Genomic DNA, 15,485 nt, shown 5'->3' with positions numbered 1-15,485 from the left:
ATGCTGCATTACCCAGATGTGTGAACGTTGCAGGGATGTGTATGAATGATGCATTAACCAGATGTGTGAAGGTTGCAGGGATGTGTATGAATGCTGCATTACCGAGATGTGTGAATTGGGCAGGGATGTGTATGAAAGCTGCATTACCCAGATGTGTGAAGGGTGCAGGGATGTGTATGAAAGCTGCATTATCCAGATGTGTGAAGGCTGCAGGGATGCGTATGAATGCTGCATTACCCAGATGTGTGAAGGTTGCAGGGATGTATATGAAAGCTGCATTACCCAGATGTGTGAAGGTTGCAGGGATGTGTATGAATGCTGCATTACCGAGATGTGTGAATTGGGCAGGGATGTGTATGAAAGCTGCATTACCCAGATGTGTGAAGGGTCCAGGGATGTGTATGAAAGCTGCATTATCCAGATGTGTGAAGGCTGCAGGGATGCGTATGAATGCTGCATTACCCAGATGTGTGAATGTTGCAGGGATGTGTATGAAAGCTGCATTACCCAGATGTGTGAAGGTTGCAGGGATGTGTATGAATGCTGCATTACCCAGATGTGTGAACGTTGCAGGGATGTGTATGAATGCTGCATTACCCAGATTTATTTATTTATTTACATTTATAAAGCGCTCACACAGCCCGCAGGCATCGAGGCGCTGTTACAGGAATTGTTAGTTTTTCTTAGTCTTAGTTACGTATTTATAACGCGCTTAAACACTCAGAGGTTTTTAAGCGCGGACCCGGGGATCGAACCTGTTGTAGCTTTGTGTCGTCTTGCTTCCAAGACGCGCACGCTGCCGCTGTGCTATCCTCCCAGATGTGTGAAGCTTGCAGGGATGTGTATGAATGCTGCATTACCCAGATGTGTGAATGTTGCAGAGATGTGTATGAATGATGCATTAACCAGATGTGTGAATGTTGCAGGGATTGTATGAAAGCTGCATTACCCAGATTTGCGAATGTTGCAGTGATGTGTATGAAAGCTGCATTACCCCAGTATGTCATGAATGATGCAGGGATGTGTATGAATGCTGCATTTTCCAGATGTGTGAATGTTGCAGGGATGTGTATGAAAGCTGCATTACCCAGATGTGCGAATGTTGTAGGGATGTGTATGAATTCTGCATTACCCAGATGTGCGAATGTCACAGGGATGTGTATGGAAGCTGCATTACACAGATGTGCGAATGTGCAGGGATGTGTATGAAAGCTGCATTACCCAGACGTGGAATCTCACAAGATTGTGTATGAATGCTGCATTACCCAGATGTGTGAATGTTGCAGGCATGTGTATGAAAGCTGCATTACCCAGACGTGGAATCTCACATGAATGTGTATGAATGCTGCATTACCCAGATGTGTGAATGTTGCAGGGATGTGTATGAATGCTGCATTACCCAGATGTGCGAATGTTGCAGGCTGGTGTATGAAAGCTGCATTACCCAGAAGTGTGAATGTTTCAGGGATGTTTATGAATGCTGCATTACCCCGACGTGTGAATGGTGCAGGCATGTGTATGAAAGCTGCGTTACCCAGATGTGTGAAGGTTGCAGGGATGTATATGAAAGCTGCATTACCCAGATGTGTGAAGGTTGCAGGGATGTGTATGAATGCTGCATTATCCAGATGTGTGAATGGTGCAGGGATGTGTATGAAAGCTGGATTACCCAGAGGTGTGAAGGGTGCAGTGATGTGTATGAAAGCTGCATTATCCAGATGTCTGAAGGCTGCAGGGATGCGTATGAATGCTGCATTACCCAGATGTGTGAATGTTGCAGGGATGTGTATGAAAGCTGCATTACCCAGATGTGTGAAGGTTGCAGGGATGTGTATGAATGCTGCATTACCCAGATGTGCGAATGTCGCAGGGATGTGTATGGAAGCTGCATTACACAGATGTGGAATGTCGCAGGGATGTGTATGAAAGCTGCATTACCAAGACGTGGAATCTCACAAGATTGTGTATGAATGCTGCATTACCCAGATGTGTGAATGTTGCAGGCATGTGTATGAAAGCTGCATTACCCAGACGTGGAATCTCACATGAATGTGTATGAATGCTGCATTACCCAGATGTGTGAATGTTGCAGGGATGTGTATGAATGCTGCATTACCCAGATGTGCGAATGTTGCAGGCTGGTGTATGAAAGCTGCATTACCCAGAAGTGTGAATGTTTCAGGGATGTTTATGAATGCTGCATTACCCCGACGTGTGAATGGTGCAGGCATGTGTATGAAAGCTGCGTTACCCAGATGTGTGAAGGTTGCAGGGATGTATATGAAAGCTGCATTACCCAGATGTATGAAGGTTGCAGGGATGTGTATGAATGCTGCATTATCCAGATGTGTGAATGGTGCAGGGATGTGTATGAAAGCTGGATTACCCAGATGTGTGAAGGGTGCAGGGATGTGTATGAAAGCTGCATTATCCAGATGTCTGAAGGCTGCAGGGATGCGTATGAATGCTGCATTACCCAGATGTGTGAATGTTGCAGGGATGTGTATGAAAGCTGCATTACCCAGATGTGTGAAGGTTGCAGGGTTGTGTATGAATGCTGCATTACCCAGATGTGTGAACGTTGCAGGGATGTGTATGAAAGCTGATTTACCCAGATGTGTGAAGCTTGCAGGGATGTGTATGAATGCTGCATTACCCAGATGTGTGAAGGTTGTAGGGATGTGTATGAATGCTGCATTACCCAGATGTGTGAATGATGCAGGGGTGTGTATGAAAGCTGCATTACCCAGATGTGTGAAGGCTACAGGGATGTGTATGAATGCTGCATTACCCAGATGTGTGAATGTTGCAGGGATGTGTATGAAAGCTGCATTACCCAGATCTGTGAAGGTTGCAGGGATGCGTATGAAAGCTGCATTACCCAGATGTGTGAAGGTTGCAGGGATGTGTATGAAAGCTGCATTAACCAGATGTGTGAAGGGTGCAGGGATGTGTATGAATGCCGGATTACCCAAGTATGTCGTAAATGTTGCAGGGATGTGTATGAAAGCTGCATTACCCAGATGTGTGAATGTTGCAGGGATGTGTATGAATGCTGCATTACCCAGATGTGTGAATGATGCAGGGGTGTGTATGAAAGCTGCATTACCCAGATGTGTGAAGGCTACAGGGATGTGTATGAATGCTGCATTACCCAGATGTGTGAATGTTGCAGGGATGTGTATGAAAGCTGCATTACCCAGATCTGTGAAGGTTGCAGGGATGTGTATGAAAGCTGCATTATCCAGATGTGTGAAGGCTGCAGGGATGCGTATGAATGCTGCATTACCCAGATGTGTGAAGGTTGCAGGGATGTATATGAAAGCTGCATTACCCAGATGTGTGAAGGTTGCAGGGATGTGTATGAATGCTGCATTACCGAGATGTGTGAATGGTGCAGGGATGTGTATGAAAGCTGCATTACCCAGATGTGTGAAGGGTCCAGGGATGTGTATGAAAGCTGCATTATCCAGATGTGTGAAGGCTGCAGGGATGCGTATGAATGCTGCATTACCCAGATGTGTGAATGTTGCAGGGATGTGTATGAAAGCTGCATTACCCAGATGTGTGAAGGTTGCAGGGATGTGTATGAATGCTGCATTACCCAGATGTGTGAACGTTGCAGGGATGTGTATGAATGCTGCATTACCCAGATGTGTGAAGCTTGCAGGGATGTGTATGAATGCTGCATTACCCAGATGTGTGAATGTTGCAGAGATGTGTATGAATGATGCATTAACCAGATGTGTGAATGTTGCAGGGATTGTATGAAAGCTGCATTACCCAGATTTGCGAATGTTGCAGTGATGTGTATGAAAGCTGCATTACCCCAGTATGTCATGAATGATGCAGGGATGTGTATGAATGCTGCATTTTCCAGATGTGTGAATGTTGCAGGGATGTGTATGAAAGCTGCATTACCCAGATGTGCGAATGTTGTAGGGATGTGTATGAATGCCGGATTACCCAAGTATGTCGTAAATGTTGCAGGGATGTGTATGAAAGCTGCATTACCCAGATGTGTGAATGTTGCAGGGATGTGTATGAATGCTGCATTACCCAGATGTGTGAATGATGCAGGGGTGTATATGAAAGCTGCATTACCCAGATGTGTGAAGGCTGCAGGGATGCGTATGAATGCTGCATTACCCAGATGTGTGAATGTTGCAGGGATGTGTATGAAAGCTGCATTACCCAGATGTGTGAAGGTTGCAGGGTTGTGTATGAATGCTGCATTACCCAGATGTGTGAACGTTGCAGGGATGTGTATGAAAGCTGATTTACCCAGATGTGTGAAGCTTGCAGGGATGTGTATGAATGCTGCATTACCCAGATGTGTGAAGGTTGCAGGGATGTGTATGAATGCTGCATTACCCAGATGTGTGAATGATGCAGGGGTGTGTATGAAAGCTGCATTACCCAGATGTGTGAAGGCTACAGGGATGTGTATGAATGCTGCATTACCCAGATGTGTGAATGTTGCAGGGATGTGTATGAAAGCTGCATTACCCAGATCTGTGAAGGTTGCAGGGATGCGTATGAAAGCTGCATTACCTAGATGTGTGAAGGTTGCAGGGATGTGTATGAATGCTGCATTACCCAGATGTGTGAACGTTGCAGGGATGTGTATGAAAGCTGATTTACCCAGATGTGTGAAGCTTGCAGGGATGTGTATGAATGCTGCATTACCCAGATGTGTGAAGGTTGCAGGGATGTGTATGAATGCTGCATTACCCAGATGTGTGAATGATGCAGGGGTGTGTATGAAAGCTGCATTACCCAGATGTGTGAAGGCTACAGGGATGTGTATGAATGCTGCATTACCCAGATGTGTGAATGTTGCAGGGATGTGTATGAAAGCTGCATTACCCAGATCTGTGAAGGTTGCAGGGATGCGTATGAAAGCTGCATTACCCAGATGTGTGAAGGTTGCAGGGATGTGTATGAAAGCTGCATTACCCAGATGTGTGAAGGGTGCAGGGATGTGTATGAATGCCGGATTACCCAAGTATGTCGTAAATGTTGCAGGGATGTGTATGAAAGCTGCATTACCCAGATGTGTGAATGTTGCAGGGATGTGTATGAATGCTGCATTACCCAGATGTGTGAATGTTGCAGGAATGTGTCTGAAAGCTGCATTACCCAAATGTGTGAATGTTGCAGGGATGTGTCTGAAAGCTGCATTACCCAGATGTGTGAAGATTGCAGGGATGTGTATGAAAGCTGCATTGCCCAGATGTGTGAAGGGTGCAGGGATGTGTATGAATGCCGCATTACCCAGGTATGTCGTGAATGTTGCAGGGATGTGTATGAAAGCAGCATTACCCAGATGTGTGAATGTTGCAGGGATGTGTATGAATGCTGCATTACCCAGATGTGTGAATGTTGCAGGGATGTGTCTGAAAGCTGCATTACCCAGATGTGTGAAGTTTGCAGGGATGTGTATGAAAGCTGCATTACCCAGTTGTGTGAATGTTGCAGGGATGTGTATGAATGCTGCATTACCCAGATGTGTGAATGTTGCAGGGATGTGTATGAATGCCGCATTACCCAGGTATGTCGTGAATGTTGCAGGGATGTGTATGAAAGCTGCATTACCCAGATGTGTGAATGTTGCAGGGATGTGTATGAATGCTGCATTACCCAGATGTGTGAATGTTGCAGGGATGTATATGAAAGCTGCATTACCCAGATGTGTGAATGTTGCAGGGATGTGTATGAATGCTGCATTACCCAGATGTGTGAATGTTGCAGGGATGTGTATGAATGCTGCATTACCCAGATGTGTGAATGTTGCAGGGATGTGTATGAATGCTGCATTACCCAGGTATGTCATGAATGTTGCAGGGATGTGTATGAAAGCTGCATTACCCAGATATGTGAAGGTTGCAGGGATGTGTATGAAAGCTGCATTACCCAGATGTGTGAAGGGTGCAGGGATGTGTATGAATGCCGCATTACCCAGGTATGTTGTGAATGTTGCAGGGATGTGTATGAAAGCTGCATTACCCAGAGGTGTGAATGTTGCAGGGATGTGTATGAATGCTGCATTACCCTGATGTGTGAATGTTGCAGGGATGTGTATGAATGCCGTATTACCCAGATATGTCGTGAATGTTGCAGGGATGTGTATGAAAGCTGCATTACCCAGATGTGTGAAGGGTGCAGGGATGTGTATGAAAGCTGCATTATCCAGATGTGTGAATGTTGCAGGAATGTGCTGGAAAGCTGCATTACCCAAATGTGTGAATGTTGCAGGGATGTGTCTGAAAGCTGCATTACCCAGATGTGTGAAGGGTGCAGGGATGTGTATGAAAGCTGCATTATCCAGATGTGTGAATGTTGCAGGAATGTGTCTGAAAGCTGCATTACCCAAATGTGTGAATGTTGCAGGGATGTGTATAAAAGCTGGATTACCCAGATGTGTGAAGGGTGCAGGGATGTGTATGAAAGCTGCATTATCCAGATGTCTGAAGGCTGCAGGGATGCGTATGAATGCTGCATTACCCAGATGTGTGAATGTTGCAGGGATGTGTATGAAAGCTGCATTACCCAGATGTGTGAAGGTTGCAGGGATGTGTATGAATGCTGCATTACCCAGATGTGTGAACGTTGCAGGGATGTGTATGAAAGCTGCATTACCCAGATGTGTGAAGCTTGCAGGGATGTGTATGAATGCTGCATTACCCAGATGTGTGAAGGTTGCAGGGATGTGTATGAATGCTGCATTACCCAGATGTGTGAATGATGCAGGGGTGTGTATGAAAGCTGCATTACCCAGATGTGTGAAGGCTACAGGGATGTGTATGAATGCTGCATTACCCAGATGTGTGAATGTTGCAGGGATGTGTATGAAAGCTGCATTACCCAGATCTGTGAAGGTTGCAGGGATGCGTATGAAAGCTGCATTACCCAGATGTGTGAAGGTTGCAGGGATGTGTATGAAAGCTGCATTACCCAGATGTGTGAAGGGTGCAGGGATGTGTATGAATGCCGGATTACCCAAGTATGTCGTAAATGTTGCAGGGATGTGTATGAAAGCTGCATTACCCAGATGTGTGAATGTTGCAGGGATGTGTATGAATGCTGCATTACCCAGATGTGTGAATGTTGCAGGAATGTGTCTGAAAGCTGCATTACCCAAATGTGTGAATGTTGCAGGGATGTGTCTGAAAGCTGCATTACCCAGATGTGTGAAGATTGCAGGGATGTGTATGAAAGCTGCATTGCCCAGATGTGTGAATGTTGCAGGGATGTGTATGAATGCTGCATTACCCAGATGTGTGAATGTTGCAGGGATGTGTATGAATGCCGCATTACCCAGGTATGTCGTGAATGTTGCAGGGATGTGTATGAAAGCTGCATTACCCAGATGTGTGAATGTTGCAGGGATGTGTATGAAAGCTGCATTACCCAGATGTGTGAATGTTGCAGGGATGTGTATGAATGCTGCATTACCCAGATGTGTGAATGTTGCAGGGATGTATATGAAAGCTGCATTACCCAGATGTGTGAATGTTGCAGGGATGTGTATGAATGCTGCATTACCCAGATGTGTGAATGTTGCAGGGATGTGTATGAATGCTGCATTACCCAGATGTGTGAATGTTGCAGGGATGTGTATGAATGCTGCATTACCCAGGTATGTCATGAATGTTGCAGGGATGTGTATGAAAGCTGCATTACCCAGATATGTGAAGGTTGCAGGGATGTGTATGAAAGCTGCATTACCCAGATGTGTGAAGGGTGCAGGGATGTGTATGAATGCCGCATTACCCAGGTATGTCGTGAATGTTGCAGGGATGTGTATGAAAGCTGCATTACCCAGAGGTGTGAATGTTGCAGGGATGTGTATGAATGCTGCATTACCCAGATGTGTGAATGTTGCAGGGATGTGTATGAATGCCGTATTACCCAGGTATGTCGTGAATGTTGCAGGGATGTGTATGAAAGCTGCATTACCCAGATGTGTGAATGTTGCAGGGATGTGTATGAATGCTGCATTACCCAGATGTGTGAATGTTGCAGGGATGTATATGAAAGCTGCATTACCCAGATGTGTGAATGTTGCAGGGATGTGTATGAATGCTGCATTACCCAGATGTGTGAATGTTGCAGGGATGTGTATGAATGCTGCATTACCCAGATGTGTGAATGTTGCAGGGATGTGTATGAATGCCGCATTACCCAGGTATGTCGTGAATGTTGCAGGGATGTGTATGAAAGCTGCATTACCCAGATGTGTGAAGGTTGCAGGGATGTGTATGAAAGCTGCATTACCCAGATGTGTGAAGGGTGCAGGGATGTGTATGAATGCTGTATTACCCAGGTATGTCGTGATTGTTGCAGGGATGTGTATGAAAGGTGCATACCCAGATGTGTGAATGTTGCAGGGATGTATATGAAAGCTGCATTACATTACCCAGATGTGTGAATGTTGCAGGGATGTGTGTGAATGCTGCATTACCCAGATGTGTGAATGTTGCAGGGATGTGTATGAATGCCGCATTACCCAGGTATGTCGTGAATGTTGCAGGGATGTGTATGAAAGCTGCATTACCCAGATGTGTGAATGTTGCAGGGATGTGTATGAATGCTGCATTACCCACATGTGTGAATGTTGTACGGATGTATATGAATGTTTCATTACCCAGATGTGTGAATGTTGCAGGGATGTGTATGAATGCTGCATTATCCAGATGTGTGAATGTTGCAGGGATGTGTATGAAAGCTGCATTACCCAGATGTGTATGAATGTTGCATTACCCAGATAATGTTGAATGTTGCAGGGATGTGTATGAATGCTGCATTACCCAGATATGGGAATGTTGCAGGGCTATGTATGAATGCTGCATTACCCAGATGTGCATGGAAGCTGCATTACCGAGATGTGCGAATGTTGCAGGGATGTGTATGAATGCTGCATTACCCAGATGTGTGAATGTTGCAGGGATGTGTCTGAAAGCTGCATTACCCAGATATGTGAAGTTTGCAGGGATGTGTATGGAAGCTGCATTACCCAGATGTGTGAAGGGTGCAGGGATGTGTATGAATGCCGCATTACCCAGGTATGTCGTGAATGTTGCAGGGATGTGTATGAAAGCTGCATTACCCAGATGTGTGAATGTTGCAGGGATGTGTATGAATGCTGCATTACCCAGATGTGTGAATGTTGCAGGGATGTGTCTGAAAGCTGCATTACCCAGATGTGTGAAGTTTGCAGGGATGTGTATGAAAGCTGCATTACCCAGATGTGTGAATGTTGCAGGGATGTCTATGAATGCTTCATTACCCAGATGTGTGAATGTTGCAGGGATGTTTATGAATGCCGCATTACCCAGGTATGTCGTGAATGTTGCAGATTTGTGTATGAAAGCTGCATTACCCAGATGTGTGAATGTTGCAGGGGTGTGTATGAATGCTGCATTACCCAGATGTGTGAATGTTGCAGGGATGTATATGAAAGCTGCATTACCCAGATGTGTGAATGTTGCAGGGATGTGTATGAATGCTGCATTACCCAGATGTGTGAATGTTGCAGGGATGTGTATGAATGCTGCATTACCCAGATGTGTGAATGTTGCAGGGATGTGTATGAATGCCGCATTACCCAGGTATGTCATGAATGTTGCAGGGATGTGTATGAAAGCTGCACTACCCAGATGTGTGAAGGTTGCAGGGATGTGTATGAAAGCTGCATTACCCAGATGTGTGAAGGGTGCTGGGATGTGTATGAATGCCGCATTACCCAGGTATGTCGTGAATGTTGCAGGGATGTGTATGAAAGCTGCATTACCCAGATGTGTGAATGTTGCAGGGATGTGTATGAATGCTGCATTACCCAGATGTGTGAATGTTGCAGGGATGTGTATGAATGCCGCATTACCCAGGTATGTCGTGAATGTTGCAGGGATGTGTATGAAAGCTGCATTACCCAGATGTGTGAATGTTGCAGGGATGTATATGAAAGCTGCATTACCCAGATGTGTGAATGTTGCAGGGATGTGTATGAATGCCGCATTACCCAGGTATGTCGTGAATGTTGCAGGGATGTGTATGAAAGCTGCATTACCCAGATGTGTGAAGGTTGCAGGGATGTGTATGAAAGCTGCATTACCCAGATGTGTGAAGGGTGCAGGGATGTGTATGAATGCTGCATTACCCAGGTATGTCGTGAATGTTGCAGGGATGTGTATGAAAGCTGCATTACCCAGATGTGTGAATGTTGCAGGGATGTATATGAAAGCTGCATTACCCAGATGTGTGAATGTTGCAGGGATGTTTATGAATGCTGCATTACCCAGATGTGTGAATGTTGCAGGGATGTGTATGAATGCCGCATTACCCAGATGTGTGAATGTTGCAGTGATGTGTATGAATGCCGCATTACCCAGGTATGTCGTGAATGTTGCAGGGATGTGTATGAAAGCTGCATTACCCAGATGTGTGAAGGTTGCAGGGATGTGTATGAAAACTGCATTACCCAGATGTGTGAAGGGTGCAGGGATGTGTATGAATGCCACATTACCCAGGTATGTCGTGAATGTTGCAGGGATGTGTATGAAAGCTGCATTACCCAGATGTGTGAATGTTGCAGGGATGTGTATGAATGCTGCATTACCCAGATGTGTGAATGTTGCAGGGATGTGTCTGAAAGCTGCATTACCCAGATGTGTGAAGGTTGCAGGGATGTGTATGAAAGCTGCATTACCCAGATGTGTGAAGGGTGCAGGGATGTGTATGAATGCTGCATTACCCAGGTATGTCGTGAATGTTGCAGGGATGTGTATGAAAGCTGCATTACCCAGATGTGTGAATGTTGCAGGGATGTGTATGAATGCTGCATTACCCAGATGTGTGAATGTTGCAGGGATGTATATGAAATCTGCATTACCCACATGTGTGAATGTTGCAGGGATGTGTATGAATGCTGCATTACCCAGATGTGTGAATGTTGCAGGGATGTGTATGAATGCTGCATTACCCAGATGTGTGAATGTTGCAGGGATGTGTATGAATGCTGCATTACCCAGGTATGTCGTGAATGTTGCAGGGATGTGTATGAAAGCTGCATTACCCAGATGTGTGAAGGTTGCAGGGATGTGTCTGAATGCTGCATTACCCAGATGTGTGAAGTTTGCAGGGACGTGTATGAAAGCTGCATTACCCAGACGTGTGAATGTTGCAGGGATGTGTATGAATGCTGCATTACCCAGATGTGTGAATGTTGCAGGGGTGTGTCTGAAAGCTGCATTACCCAGATGTGTGAAGGTTGCAGGGATGTGTATGAAAGCTCCATTACCCAGGTATGTCGTGAATGTTGCAGGGATGTGTATGAAAGCTGCATTACCCAGATGTGTGAAGGTTGCAGGGATGTGTATGAAAGCTGCATTACCCAGATGTGTGAATGTTGCAGGGATGTGTCTGAATGCCGCAATACCCAGATGTGTGAATGTTGCAGGGATGTGTCTGAAAGCTGCATTACCCAGATGTGTGAAGGTTGCAGGGATGTGTATGAAAGCTGCATTATGTCGTGAATGATGCATAGACGTGTGTATGCTATGTTGCCCAGGTGTGTGGATCTTGCATGTTACTATTGCCACAGTGTTGCTCCTGCAGATGTTTGATCCGCCCCTCACAGTCTCCGCCCTCTTCTCCACAGGTTTCTGCAGCCGATGCGGACAGCGGCAGCTTCGGTTCCATTACCTATTCCCTGGGCTCAGGCATTGGCAGCGCGGTGCCCACGCAGTTCCGCATCCACAAGCAGACGGGGGAGCTGTGCACAGCCCAAAGCCTGGACCGGGACGAGGGGCTGCGCAGCTACGACTTCACCGTCAGCGCCGTGGACGGGGTGAGTACCAGTCGCTCCGAGGAGGTGGCCACGCCATGTGAACGAGAGGGAAAGGGTGGGGGCACTCGTCTGAGCCAGGCAGAAACAGTGGTTTGGCTCTGTGCCACTCAAGCAGATTAGGCGGCATTGGTGTGTGCAGGCAGATAGAGGGACATGGGTCTCTGCCTGGAGGGTGGAAACGTTGGGTCTATGCCACACAGATGGAGGTCTTGGTTCGTGCATGCATTTGGGTAGGGGGGCATGGGTCTATGCCACACCGATGGAGCCCTGGGACTGTCCATGCAGATGAGGGGGGGGGGGGCATGCGGCTATGCCACACAGATGGTGGCCTGGGTTTGTTCATGCAGATGGTGGGGGGAGGAGGGCATGGGTCTATGCCACACAGATGGTGGCCTGGGTTTGTGCATGCAGATGGGGGCGTGGGGGTTTATGGGTCTATGCCACACAGATGGAGGTCTGGGTCTGTGCATACAGATGGGGCAGACGGCATGGGCCTATGCCACACAGAGGGAGGTCTGGGTCTGTGCATGCAGATGGGGCAGAGAGCACAGGCCTATGCCACACAGAGGGAGGTCTGGATCTGTGTAGGCAGATAGGCAGAAGGCATGCATCTATGCCACACAGATGGGGGTCTAGGTCTGTGAATGCAGATGGGGGTCTAGGTCTGTGAATGCAGATGGAAGGACATGGATCTGTGCCACACTGATGGAGGCCTGGGTCTGTGCATGCAGATGGGGGCGTGGGGGTTTATGGGTCTATGCCACACAGAGGGAGGTCTGGGTCTGTGCATACAGATGGGGCAGACGGCATGGGCCTATGCCACACAGATGGCGGCCTGGGTCTGTGCATGCAGATGGGGGTCTAGGTCTGTGAATGCAGATGGGGGTCTAGGTCTGTGCATGCAGATGGGGGTCTAGGTCTGTGAATGCAGATGGGGGTCTAGGTCTGTGAATGCAGATGGGGGTCTAGGTCTGTGAATGCAGATGGGGGTCTAGGTCTGTGAATGCAGATGGAAGGACATGGATCTGTGCCACACAGATGGCGGCCTGGGTCTGAGGTATAGGACCAGCATAATTATGCAATGCATGTGCCCATTTGTGGTGGCTCCCTCAAATAGTTAGCACCCAACATAGCCCATCAGGTGGGAATGGACCTTAGCAATTACCATATGCCATGTTGCATCCCATGGTATCACATTAGCTAGTGATGCACTTCACCAACCATCATATTTGGTATTGCATGCCATGGCAATACATTTCACCCACCCCCCTATGTGGCATCAAATTGGATGGTGATACACTTCACTCACCGGCCTCTGTACTATCACACTGGATGGTGATGCATTTCACCAACCGGCCTCTGTAGCATCACTTTGGATGCACTTAACTTACCCACCGCCTTCTGTAGTATCACACTGGATGGTGATGCATTTCACCCACCGGCCTCTCTGGCATCACATTGAATGGTGATACACTTCACCCACCGCCTTCTGTAGTATCACACTGGATGGTGAAGCATTTCACCAACCGGCCTCTGTGGCATCACATTGGATGGTGATTCACTTCACCCACCGCCTTCTGTAGTATCACACTGGATGGTGATGCATTTCACCCACCGGCCTCTCTGGCATCACATTGGATGGTGATACACTTCACCCACCGCCTTCTGTAGTATCACACTGGAGGGTGAAGCATTTCACCAACCGGCCTCTGTGGCATCACATCAGATGGTGATTCACTTCACCCACCGCCTTCTGTAGTATCACACTGGATGGTGATGCATTTTACCCACCGGCCTCTGTGGCATCACATTTTATGGTGATACACTTCACCCACCGCCCTCTGTACTATCACATTGGATGGTGATACACTTCACCCACCGCCCTCTGTACTATCACACTGGATGGTGATGCATTCCATCAACCAGACTCTGTGGCATCACATTGGATGGTGATTCACTTCACCCACTGCCTTCTGTAGTATCACACTGGATGGTGATGCATTTCACCCACCGGCCTCTGTGGCATCACATTGGATGGTGATACACTTGACCCACCACTTTCTGTAGTATCACACTGGATGGTGATGCATTTCACCAACTGGCCTCTGTGGCATCACATTGGATGGCGATTGACTTCACCCACTGCCTTCTGTACTATCACACTGGATTTTGATGCATTGCACCCACCGGCCTCTATAGTCTCACTCTGGATGGTGATGCACTTCACCAACCATCATATTTGGTATTGCATGCCATGGCGATACACTTCACCCACCCCCTTATGTAGCATCACATTGGATGGTGATACACTTCACCCACTGCCTTCTGTAGTATCACACTGGAGGGTGATGCATTTCACCCACCCGCCTCTGTGGCATCACATTGGATGGTGATACACTTCACCCACCACCTTCTGTAGTATCACACTGGATGGTGATGCATTTCACCAACTGGCCTCTGTGGCATCACATTGGACGGCGATTGAATTCACCCACTGCCTTCTGTAGTATCACACTGGATGGTGATGCATTTCACTCACCGGCCTCTGTGGCATCACATTGGATGATGATGCATTTCACCCACCACCCTCTGTAGTATCACACTGGATGTTGATACACTTCACCCACCGCCCTCTGTACTATCACACTGGATGGTGATGCATTGCACCCACCGCCCTCTGTAGTCTCACTCTGGATGGTGATGCACTTCACCAACCATCATATTTGGTATTGCATGCCATGGCGATACACTTCACCCACCCCCTTATGTAGCATCACATTGGATGGTGATACACTTCACCCACTGCCTTCTGTAGTATCACACTGGAGGGTGATGCATTTCACCCACCCGCCTCTGTGGCATCACATTGGATGGTGATACACTTCACCCACCGCCTTCTGTAGAATCACACGGGATGGTGATGCATTTCACCCACCGGCCTCTGTGGCATCACATTGGATGGTGATACACTTCACCCACTGCCCTCTGTACTATCACACTGGATGGTGATGCATTTCACCCACCGGCCTCTGTGGCATCACATTGGATGGTGATTCACTTCATCCACCGTCTTCTGTAATATCACACTGGATGGTGATGCATTTCACCCATCGGCCTCTCTGGCATCACATTGGATGGTGATACACTTCACCTACCGCCCTCTGTACTATCACACTGGATGGTGATGCATTTCACCCACCGGCCTCTGTGGCATCACATTGGATGGTGATTCGCTTCATCCACCGCCTTCTGTAGTATCACACTGGATGGTGATGCATTTCACCCACCAGCCGCTGCGGCATCACATTGGATGGTGATGCATTTCACCCACCGCGTTCTGTAGTATCACACTGGATGATGATAGACTTCACCCACCGCCCTCTGTACTATGACACTGGATGATGATACACTTCACCCACCACCCTCTGTACTATCACACTGGATGGTGATGCATTTCACCCACCGGCCTCTGTAGGATCACACTGGATGGTGATGGATTGCACCCACCGGCCTCTGTAGGATCACACTGGATGGTGAAGCACTTCACCAACCATCATATTTGGTATTGCATACCATGGTGATACACTTCACCCACCGCCCTCTGTAGTATCACACTGGATGGTGATGCATTTCA

At 47.5% G+C, this 15,485-nt stretch overlaps 1 protein-coding gene across 1 annotated transcript in view; it reads left to right on the top strand.

Annotated features, from left to right (window-relative positions):
• Window positions 1-15,485, top strand: part of DCHS1 (dachsous cadherin-related 1) — a 489,760-nt gene that overhangs the window by 335,507 nt on the left and 138,768 nt on the right. The window contains exon 3 of the mRNA XM_069640519.1: window positions 11,663-11,851. Coding sequence (XP_069496620.1) covers window positions 11,663-11,851 — 189 coding nt within the window. The remainder of the gene's footprint in view (window positions 1-11,662; window positions 11,852-15,485) is intronic.

Source organism: Ambystoma mexicanum, chromosome 7q (genome assembly GCF_040938575.1).
Source record: "Ambystoma mexicanum isolate Mex_15411 chromosome 7q, UKY_AmexF1_1, whole genome shotgun sequence".
In the NCBI taxonomy this organism is placed as follows: domain Eukaryota; kingdom Metazoa; phylum Chordata; class Amphibia; order Caudata; family Ambystomatidae; genus Ambystoma; species Ambystoma mexicanum.
This window is presented reverse-complemented; position numbering and strand designations above follow the sequence as displayed.